At 39.6% G+C, this 12,032-nt stretch overlaps 1 protein-coding gene across 2 annotated transcripts in view; it reads right to left on the minus strand.

The window, feature by feature from the left end:
• The window catches only part of LOC126399841 (guanine nucleotide-binding protein subunit alpha-13-like), a 16,017-nt gene extending 5,987 nt beyond the window's left edge, over positions 1 to 10,030 (minus strand). The window contains exons 1-3 of one of the 2 annotated variants that reach the window (XM_050060139.1): positions 9,698 to 10,028; positions 5,494 to 5,720; positions 1,141 to 1,191 (exon numbers count right to left, since the gene is read on the minus strand). In XM_050060139.1, coding sequence (XP_049916096.1) covers positions 1,141 to 1,191; positions 5,494 to 5,720; positions 9,698 to 9,980 — 561 coding nt within the window. In that variant the 5' untranslated portion in view covers positions 9,981 to 10,028. Of the gene's footprint in view, positions 1 to 1,140; positions 1,192 to 5,493; positions 5,721 to 9,697 lie in introns of both variants that reach the window. The other variant, XM_050060140.1, reaches the window with a different exon arrangement.
• Between the last annotated feature and the right edge of the window lie 2,002 nt (positions 10,031 to 12,032).

Raw genomic sequence — 12,032 nt, forward strand, 5'->3', positions numbered from 1 at the left:
GTTGGAGTTGGAAAAAGATCTAAGTTTCTTCCCTGTTCCAAAATCAGACCCTGAAAAGTGTAGGGTTAGCTAGCTAGCTACTGAAGATATAGCCTACTGAATGTATACACATGCTGCTTTTGCTTTTTAATGATTATAANTACTCGTTACCTGGAGAGGTTGGAAAAAGATCTAAGTTTCTTCCCTGTTCCAAAATCAGACCCTGAAAAGTGTAGGGTTAGCTAGCTAGCTACTGAAGATATAGCCTACTGAATGTATACACATGCTGCTTTTGCTTTTTAATGATTATAACAGTGAAACAAAGACCGACCCTGCTGTACAGGAACCAGTGAAGGGAAGCAGGGAAACTTTGCTGATATTCAACAAGCTCTGTGTCATCACATGAACACTGTTTGACTTCCCCCGGAGAGCTCTGCCTGTCCTGTAGCCTATAGTTCGGCTTTAGCTTCTAACTATCTCTGTCTTTTTAACCTGTTGTTGCTGCTGAGTCAGTTTGACATCCTGGATATATCCTTCAAACACAGACTGTACCCTCTGTCTGCTTCTCTCTGGAATCACTCTTTCATTTTTCCAAAAATATGATAATATTTCTTCACACTCTTTCATTTTTCCAAAAATATGATAATATTTCTTCAGGGGGTGCAGTTAGTGACAGTGTGGGCTCCATGCTTACTGCGACAGCTTGTCAGACCATCACAAAGGGGCGGGGCTTAGCGACAGCTTGTCAGACCATCACAAAGGGGCGGGGCTTAGCGAAAGGTAAATTCAGCTCCTGGTAAAAACCTCCTGAACAATGAACACTGAAGGAATTCTAACTGGGAGAAGTTTCAGCTGGTTACAATCTGCACTCCTCACAGCTAGATGCCACTATATTACCCCAAATCCTACAAACTGGACCTTTATGACTTGAAATTAAAATTGAATTCAGTGTTTTTAAGACTTTCCCAGACCTACAGGTTAAACATCTACTGAGCTGTTATGTCCTGTCAAATGTCCCAGTTTTCTCATGGCAAAGCGGTCCAGCTAACAGGAGCTTCTTCGCCAAAACGCTTACCCTTAAATTGTCTAGACATGTTGCAATATGAACTATAACATGTAAACGCCTGATTATAACAATCAGTGCAGGCAGAAACAACTTACCGGCTCGCCAAGCTTATCCAGATTATCCAAGAAATACTTCACTGACTCACCCTGCGACAGGACAGAGGAGGGATTTCTGTTAATTCTGCACAATTTATTACATCAATCATAAACAGTACAGTTTGTAATGCACGTTTACCAAACTGCTATTATGTGTTGCTGTTGGGGAGGCAGGACAAAATCTCTCTTTCGCTGCCACACACACACACACGCAGGTAATCTGTTTGTTTTCCATTCCAAAACTGCGTGTCCGCCTGAGAGCTGAGTCTGCTCTGAGTAGCTGAAGCAGGATGCAAAGTATTTGGTACTGCAGTAGACACGTGTTTGTAAGTGTGTCTTTGATGTATACAGAAGTGTGACTCGGTCTGTGTGCGTGTGTGTGTGCGCTGGGGTGTTTTTTCTAGACCGTTCTGACGCTGTTCATGCGCCATTAGTGCAAGCCCAGACATGAGGCTGCCAAGACTGAGATGCATTCCTTTATCTCTCTGTGTGTGTGTGTCCTGTGCTCAACATAAACCAAAAAAGCAAAACAGATTTTCTTCTCCTTCCTGTGACCCAAAGCATCTCTACAACACCACGCCACAGCTTTTTAGATGATTGTTTTGCATGTATTTTGCATCGTGAATACAGTAAACCAACACCCGTGCTATCAAAGTCAAATTTCATCAGACGTAGTGCATGTTTGGGTTTTATTTCTGAGTGTAAACACCATCCATTTCCCCCGCTGCAAGCTTCTGTGCTCACCTTTGATCTTTTAAAAACTAACCTGACCTGAAAAACCTGTGCGTATGTGTGTGTGTGTGTGTGTGTGTGTGTGTGTGTGTGTGTGTGTGTGTGCACATGGGAAGTGTGTGCAGGGCTAAGATTACACTAGGGAGGAGCAGAGCAGCGTGGCACTGCGCTAACAGACAGAAGAGCTACCTTTCTGCGAAGCTAATTTTAATGCTTCGCCTGGGTGAAAGAGCTCAAATCTGAGGTTTTGAAATCAGAAAAAATCAGTCCAATAAAAAAAGGAGAAGAGAAACAAGAAGAGGAATCACTCTGAGCTGCCCCAGCTCGTTATGAGGCATGACAAGTTTATATGAGCATGCTGTAAAAGCAAAACTGAAACATAAGATTACATAACAATGTCAGTGTGTCATTTGAATTGTGCACCGGACGCCTCGTACACAGCCCCTGGCTTTTATCCTCTTATCATCAGGATGTGCTGCTGTGTTAATGACAAATACATCTCAGGTGAGAAGACAGACAGAAAATGTCCGTGGGTGACTTTTAGACAGCAGCTCTGTGAACTTTGTTCCACAGAGAGCGAGGGGATCCATGTGTGGTTTCAGCCTGTGCATGTGTTTTTAATGATAATTAACAAGCAGGCCCGAGGGCACGTGTGATTTGTAATGCAAATACTTGCAAAGGGCATGGTCAAAACACAATGGGGTGGTATCTGCTGGCAGGAAAACAAATCCCTCGCAAACAAGAAGAGTGGGGAATGTTTAAGCAGCTCTCGACAGGGCGACTCTTCAGCTGCAGCAGCTGGGTTTCATGTCTGGGCGGGAGAGCTCTTGGATTTGGAGTGAAGATGATGATAATGCCCTCTGGTTTTAGATTTAATTCATATTTAGACTTAAAATCATTGTTTTAAACACTACAAAGGGCTGCAGCTGTTATCGCTTTATGTGGTGGGGTTTTTTTCAGTTAATCTTCAATCGTCAATCAAAAGTCTGAAAATATATGGAAATGTCCCATCTTCAAATTACATGTTCTGTCCAAACATGAAATATTTGGCATTTTTGTTCTATAAATAGCAAACGATTACGAAAATAGTCACAGATAATTTTCTGTTATTTCACAAACTAATTAAAGGTCCAGTGTTTAGGAGTTATCGGTAAGGACGCAGAGATGAAACTCCTCCTGTGTGCCAAGCAAGTAGCAAAACTACGGTGGACAAAGCGAATGGTCCTATCTAGAGCCAGAGTCTGATTTGTCCTTTCTGGGCTACTGTAGAAACAAAATGGAGGACTCAGTGGAAGGGGACCTGCTCTGTATGTAGATATAAATGGCTCATTTTAAAGTACACAAAAACACAACGATTCTTATTTTCAGGTGATTATACACTAAAGAAAACGTTAGCGGTGTGAATCACCAGAGGATCCACGATACGATATTATCGTGATACTTCACGCTGAGTATCGTGATAAAATATATTGTGATTTATTACCTTTTTTCAACTGTAAATGATGTCCCCAAAAGGAAAACTTTGTCAACATCTGTTTTATCTAATAAGATAAAGTCTTCAGTCTGTTCATCTCTATTCAGCCATTTTTTGTAGCAGCAAATTGTATCTAGTGGACGATTGATTATATTACTCTGGCAGGCTACCTAAAGTTTAATTTGTGTTTGTCATATTAATAATAATACATAATAAAAAATCTATATTTGGCACTGTGTGATGATACGATATTGCCACACAAAAATATCACGATACTATGCTGTATCGATTTTTTCCCACCCATAGAAAACTGATTACTGATTTATTATCACTATATTAAATTTCTGTGGATGGACTAGTTGATAAACCATAAATTCTCTTTAACATTCCTCATGACAGATCTAAAGGGGACAGGACATGTTTACTGACCTAAGACTGTTAAAAAAAACGTAAGAATTAAAAAAGAATATGATTATCATGGTGTCTGCAGGTATCAGACACTTAAATTGCTGCTTTTTAAGACCTTTCAAGATGATTTTAAACCAAATTTAAGACGAATTATTGGACCAATCACCTTATTCAAGCATTGCAGAGAAGTATAAAAGTATTTATAAGTGGTCCTGTGCAGAGGTAGGTTTTATGTAGGAATATTTAAATTACAGTGACTTACGTTAAGCTACATTTTGCCAACAGGTAAGAGTAAGTTTAAAATAAAAAGACAATATTAGGGTCAGTGGGAGGTTTAAAGTTTTATATTTATTGACTTTTAGGGTTTAATATTTATAATATTGAATGTAGGCATTTTAAGACTTCTTAAGGAGCTGCACCCTGTTTATGATTTATGACTTTTTTGTTCTCTATGAAAGTGATTTAACTATTTTCTTTGTTTTGTATTGTTGGTCTGACAAAAAGCAATCTGAAGATGTCAGTCTGCGCAGTAGGAAAGTGTACAGGGCAGAGCTGCGATGACTAATAGATTAGTTGTCAAGTATTAAATCAGTCACCACTAATCTGATAACGGATTCATTGGTTTGAGTAATTTTTAAGGTAAAAAAAGTTGAAACTCTGATTGCACTTCTTACATGTGAATATGTTCTGGTTTTCTTAACTTAAAGTCTTTTGGTTGTGGACAAAACAAGACATTTGATGACGCCATCTTGAGACATTTTTCACCATTTTCTGACATTTATACACCAAACAGCTAATCAATTAATTGACAATGACAATAATTGTTATATAATCGTTAAACACCAAAATAAAAGAAAAACAATGGTTAGTTTAAGCCCCACATGCACACAGTGTGTGTGTGTGTGTGTGTGTGTGTGTGTGTGTAATTGTGTAACTCAAGGTGTGACACTCTTAGTGTTTGTGCACCAATAACGCTGAGTGTGAGAGCCAGAGCTGTTTGTAAGTGTAAAGCTGTTTAACCACAGATCAACATTCCAGCTCTGATCACTCTTATTCCCCTCTCTGTCTGCACAACCAGCTCAAACCAACAAGCTGTGTGAGGCCGTTAACAAAACGCCATTGAGCACGGTTCGGCCTTATGCAACTGACAGGAAAATGTAAATTTTCTGGTTGTGTCTCATTACTGAAAGCAGTTCGAAGACGTGTGTCCTCTGTGCCCTCCTCAACCGCTGGAATACTGAACAAAGGTCATCACAGGACCCGGCAGCTCACATAAACAAATTTAGTTTTAAAAAGAGAATGGCAGCAGGTTGTGAAAGTAGAACCACGCAAAAAAAAAAAGGGCACAGGAAGGTCTCAGTGGGGACACGTGAGCTCACATGCCGGCACCCACAGCCGTTATTCTGGGGTAAAACGTCAAGTGTTAAAACAGGCATGCTGACAGCCAAGACATAAGGAGCGGGGAGAGGTGTAAACAGGAAGCTGAATCAATCACATGTCTGACTGCTCAACAGAGCGAGAGAGAACCAGGGTAAGAATCACAGGGAGAGAGGAAAGGGAGGATGAATTCAGAAGAAGTTTCACTTTCTATTTCCACTGCTGTGTCCCCGCCCTTCCACTCTCTCACTCTGACTTCTTGAAAAAACCCAGAAAACTTTTACTGGTGAAAGAAAGTCGTGTACTTGAGCCAAAAACTGGGCCACCACTATCTACCAGTATGTGTGTGTGCATCCACCTACCAGCTGAAATTCCCTACGACGATCATACGCATTCTGTATACCCGAGTCGGCCCACAGAGCTCTGATGGCAGGTAGGTACCGCAAGAAGACAGACGTCTCCAGCTGCCCGCTCGCCATCTTAGCCGACCGGGTGTCGAACGCCATCAGGCTGTCCCCATGTGGCTGGTTGTCCGGGTCACCCCACGGGATGTGCAGCTTCTCCCGGGCATCCACTAACACACGTACACCTGGAGGGGGAAGTGAAGATAATCGCCATAAGAGAGGCCCGCAGGCTGTGTGTTAAAACCTAGCAGGGCCACGTGTGAATGAAACCTAAAGTGGAAGAGAGACGAGAAGAGCAGCATGCCAAACGAAAAAAATAGGTGGCCTAGAAACCTGTTTTGTCTGACAAGAGGTGTGAAGCACAATTTCAAAAATGCTTATTTTAAAAGGACAGTTTAGATTTTTTTGAAATGGGGTTGCACTTACCCACAGACATTATATTACATACAGTAGGTGTCAGTCGGCACGCCCCCAGTGTGGAGAAGCAGGCTGGAGTCTAAAATGGAAGCTAAGCAATCTACTAAATGTGTTTTAGCCACCTTAAAAAACACCCACCTAAAACAGTTAATATCACTTTAAGTGTATGCTTCGTTGAGAGTATTTCCACTGTTTCACCTCAATGTCACACACTGATTTCAAACTATAAAATCAAGCCGTTAAATTACTCTCTTCAAAGCCAAACTCCACTGAGAAAACCAGCGATTTAACATAGCTGAACACAGGAGCTGCTGGTCTACCACTGCCTCGATCAGTTAGTCGATTTGTCTTATAATGTGACTTTGGTGTTTAAAAAGCTTAGTCCCGATTCACTGAAGTCACATAACAACACAACCTAACTAACTGATCAAAGCAGCATTGGACCAGCAGCTCCTGTACTCTGCAACTAAAATTGACGTTTTTCTCAATGGAGTCTGGTGCCTTTAACAGGAGCACAGACTGGGAACTGAAGCCGTTTGGAACAGGCTATTGGACAGTGAGGCATAGCTGTGAAAATACTCTCAATATAGCGTACACTTAAACTGATACTGATTTTTATAGGTGGTTAAAAAACATGTTTTGTCGCCGACCCTTCCACAGCAGTACATTCCTTAGCTTCCATGTCGGACTCCGGCCTGCTTCTCCACACTGGGGGCGTGCCGACTGACACCTACTGTAACCAAACGATCCCTTTAAGGCAGAAATTTAAGGTTACATAAGGGTTACACGATATGCAAATTAAAGTCATATTGCAATTTTTTTGACAGATATTGCGACTGTGATATGAGTCACAATTTTAGCAGGAATGGTAATTTTAGCATTTCATTTTCACACAAAAAAAATTTTTTTGTCTGGGGTCTGTGCCAAACAAACATGTTCCCCTACATCTGGAATATGATTGTAGGCTGTGGCGTCTCTAAATTCATCATTTATAATGGTATGTTGTGACACATTTTACCTTTGTCGAAGAACTGTAGGTCCTGCTATTTGAATACTGCACTTAGCCATATTACAATTTTGATAATATGTCGATTAAATGTGCAGCCCTGAGTCCCATATCACTAACATTTGTGCATTTTCCAATGATTTACAGGAAGTTGAAACTACGTCTGTATAGCAACAGACCTCAGAAACATGTGAAATGTGTGGACAAATGGTGGAAAGTAACTAAGTACATTTACTTAAGCACTGCTCTTTATACTTTACTTGAGTATTTCTATTTTATGCTACGTTATACTTCTAATCCACAACATTATGGACTTTTTACTCCACTACATTTATCAGATAGCTTTAGTTTTGAGTAACTTTGTAGATTTATGTTATTGATACAAAATATAATCAACTGATAAATAATGATATATTATCCATGGTTAAGGTACCCAGCAGTATATGAAGTCATTTAACTTGGCTCGTCTTAACCTGATACAAAATTAGAGTGATAAAAACATTGCTTTAAATAACTCATTCATGCTTTTAGGAACCCTAATCCGACGCTTAAATCTAATATATCATCATGTTTAACTTATATGTTTCAAAGGCCTCTGCATGTTGTGAGCTCAATACGAATAAAAACTGATTTCTTATGATGACAAGCAATATTTATGCGCAATATCTCATTTACACAAGCACTACGAAAAGATCTATGAAAACATCGGAGCTTCTATCATATTGACGAATGCCCAAATACACGTAAATTTCCCTCTGCGAACAGTTTACACATAAATTCGTTCTGCTAACGTTCCATGAATGCGACACATTTATCAGGGATACTCAGCTTGCTTTGCCCAAGGGCCACTTTGGCAAACTGACAGGAGGCCAGGGGCCACTTAATAAATAAACACTGATAATTAATATATAAATAATTGACCCAACCTCTGCCCTGGGGTCCGAGGGATCCACCCCTGGCACTTGTTTAAAACACACAAGCGCTGGCACCTTATTAACATTAAATGTGCAAAACAATTTACAGTGTGAATCAATTTATTTTCATTGTGAGTTAGAAAATGGTCAGCGGGCCACCCAGTACACTATCGCAGCCCAGAGGTCTCATTTATAAAACAATGCATAGGATCCATTCTAAAAATGCACGTACAGATGAAAGCCAAAAATGGTGTGCGCCAAAATATATCTGACTAATTTCTACAATCAGGTTTCCACCTCACCATCTGGGTCGCCAATTTCCTGTCTCCAAATTGTTTGTAAGCATGGGTCAAAGTTTCTCCAATCAAGTCTGTTTTTAGAGATCACAGCTGATGCGTGGGAAGTGGTGTCGTTTTGTGCATATGCAGTGTTCATAAATTAGACCCCAGATTTGGCCCGCGGGCCACAAGTTGAGTATCACTGTATTAATGCATTAATAATTAAAATTCAGCAGTATAATATACATGCAACATACAGTGCATTTAACTGCACATATTTCTGATGGTTACTCCAAATAATTGTTGTTTATTCTACTGAATTATTATTTATTCTATTATTTTTATTTTATTTTTAAAATAGTTTTTATTTATATTTTATTTATAATTTTTACAGTTATATTTTTCTGTTATTTATTATTTATTCCACTAACTAAATTTTCACACTTACAGCCTCAGCACAGTGACGAATATATATTTTAATATTTATATTTTACATACTGGTGTTAACCAAGGAAGCATAATGCACGTTTAATTTTTATTTTAATGCACATTTTATTTCTACTTTATTTTATTTACTGATCTATATTTACACAATTTATTTATTTTTAAATATTTTTAGTTGTATTTTATTTGTATATTTTTTGTATTTTTATTTAGGTAAAGTTTAAATGCAGGATTTTTTTCTTGTGATATATTCCACTACTTAAATTTTCACACGTACAGCCACAGCACAGTGATCATATATTTTAATATTTTACTTTTATATTTTATTTCTATTTGTATTTTAGTTACATTTTTTAATTTATATTTTTCTGTTATTTATTCTTAAATGTTTACTTTCAGAACTTTAAGTGTATTGTGATGCTAACATTTTTTAACTTTTACCTAAGTAAAGTTTTGAATGCAGGACTTTTACAGAGTATTTCTAAACATTAGTATAACTATTTTGACTTAAATATAGGGTCCCAGTACTTCTTCTGGAAACAGAAATCAACACTTGATGTTGCACATATTTAAGATAATAGCATTTATATTACATTTGATAAAGTCAGAGAGTTATTAACTAATGTGACTTTACTTTGGGTGGTTAACATACACTACTTTATACAGTATAATAAGTTGTCCATGATATATAGAGTACTCCCTGTACATACATACAAAGAGTGGACAAACAGGAACACCTTACAACACAGTGGTGGTGGGGTTGCCCTCCATTAGCTACATCCCTGTGTTAGTTATTGAGCAACTAAACTAGCCGATGGCTACTCGACACTACCGGCTTGAGTGTGGCTGTGAAATAAATTTAATATGTTGGATGTTTTATGGCTTCGCGGGTATAAACTCTTAAATACGGCAGATTTCGGTAGGACCCTGGTTGATATGGGTGTGCCGACAGCAGATGTAGACTGTTTATGTATGTCCTCTCACCCAGCCCAGCGCTGCCACACAGATGTGGAAACTTTCCCATCCATTTTAAGCGCCTTTCTGTCGCAGCTACGCGGCTTATCTGCCCCCGTACAGCACCTGCCGTCCGCGGCGGAGCTCACCTTTGATAACGTTGCTGTAAATCGTGGCTCTGAAGTCCTCTCGGGCTTGCTGGTCGAAGTCCTGTCCGTGGATGATCCGCATTTGTTTGAGGAAAGTCGACTTGCCGCTCTCGCCAGCGCCGAGCAGCAGGATCTTCACCAGCCGTTTCACGTACGTTTTCTCCCGGGAAATACATCTGTCGATCTCCTTGGACTTTCGGAGCTGTTCCACCTCGCCGCTGTTGAGCAGGCAGACGGGTAGACAAACTTTTAACACGGACCTGGTCGGCAGGAAATCCGCCATGTTCGCACAAACTTCATCGATGCTAATTTGATGCGCGTTCGCGGGGCGCAGGCACGGGACCAAGCCCCTTCCCTAAACTCAGGAAGTAGTGCCGCAGACTGTTTACCATCAATCTGCAGTCATTTTCAGCTTCGCTATTTACGTCGTGTTAACTCGCACAAACAAACATTTTAACTTAAGCTGCGTACGTCTCGACACACATATTATTATTGTACGTTAAATGAGATTTCAGTTAACTATAAATATCTGTCTCAACCGTCTTAACGACGCAGTTACAACTAAAGTACAGCTTCGTGGGCACATTCAACTGAATTCAAACACTGTACTGTGTTTAACTGTCAAGTTAATATAATATTTCTGAGTTAACTTTGTCATATAAATCGCAAGCGTGGACTGGCGTTAGCTCCCCCTACTTTCTTTAGGGACTGTTCGTTACTTGTAATGGCAGAGGAAGTGGTGCTAAAAGTATTGATGTAGTAAAAAACCTGGACACAGTGCTGGCAATAAACCCCGTTAATTCCTATAACAGCTACTCATGAAGCCAAAAAAGAGCTTTATTTCCATTGTATAAAATTGCTAGAGACTTATGCGGGATTTATACTTCTGCGAATCAACATCACACCCTATGCCGCAGTCTGGCGTACACCTCCCCAGAAAAGTCGCGTTGCGGTGACGCATTTCCCTCAGTGGAAATGAAACTTTTATTTACTTTAATTTCACAGATACAAACAATAAATAAAGCCCCCACAAAATAGCATTTTAAGTCTTGTGTGTGATTTATCCTGGCTTCATATGAGCAGAGGAAATCTCCTCTTGTCGCTAGGCTAATTTATACAATGCAAAATGCCATAGGCTTGTGCTAATAAAGGTAGCATGTGTTATTTGTTTGGAAAACATGTTCAGTATAAGACAGTTGTTTTGTCAGTGAACCTTGTGAGTTGTAATGGAGCTGAATTTTGTAACGTTACCTTTGTTAAATGTTGCTGTTGTCCCTGGTTTCATATGAGTAGAGGAAAAGTCTGCTAGCTGCTAGGCTAATATATACAATGTAAAATACCATAGGCTTGTGCTAATAACGTTAGCATGTTGTATTTGTGGGGAAAATGTGTCCAGATAAAGACAAGTGTTTGTCTGTGAATGCTGCGAGTTATAGTGAAGCTGATTTGTTAACTTGTGTTTGAAATTGTCTCTATTAAGCATGTTTAATGTGTGTTTAATGTGTGTTTTGAATCACCTAAACTTTACAGCACTTCACAGAAACCTCCGCCGCCGACTAGTGTTTTGGAGGTTTAACTGCAGAGTGACATAGAACACTGCACAAGTATAAACGCTCACAACGGCGTAGATCATGTGTAAATGCCACAAGTATAAACCTTGCTTTAGTACGGCCAAGCCATAGACTGTATATAAAGATGGACGACATGACAGCTTCCCAAAAGTGAAGCTAAAATTTCTCGACCGCCCCCCTGGTGGCTGGCTGCAGTACAGCTCATAAGGCCCGCCCTATGTTAGTTGATGGAACACAGGACAAACTAAAAACCCAAAGTACATATCAAATCAAGTTTTTCCCAAAGATGGTGTCTGTCATTTTTAATCAAACTGCTGTTTGTTCAAGAGTTTGTTTTTCTTTTAAGTTTGGTTTTAATTAGCTATTTAATGCTATAAAATGATTGACAACTGTGTGAGCCAATCGGTGGGGTGACATTCAGTGGTGCTGTTCACAATTGGTCAGATGGGTGTATGGGAGGACACTTGATACCACTGAAATCAGACTCTTGCTCAGAATGAACAAGATGGCAGGGGCCGTATCTGGGAAATCTTAGCTTCACTTCTGTACAGTAGGGGTAATTGCAGATGCGTCGTCCATCTTTATATACAGTCTGTGGGCCTATCTTAAATTTAGCTCTTCGCTAACTTGAATGGGGATAAAGTAATTTAATGTTGTGACTCTTTTAGACTTCCCAAATGATATTGGATTGAAGGGATTAAATCTTGATAGTGGTGCGAGTCATTATGCGGGGGTTGTGGTGCTCAAAAGAATGTATCCACTAA

This window comes from Epinephelus moara, chromosome 13 (genome assembly GCF_006386435.1).
Source record: "Epinephelus moara isolate mb chromosome 13, YSFRI_EMoa_1.0, whole genome shotgun sequence".
NCBI classification, from domain to species: Eukaryota; Metazoa; Chordata; class Actinopteri; order Perciformes; family Serranidae; genus Epinephelus; species Epinephelus moara.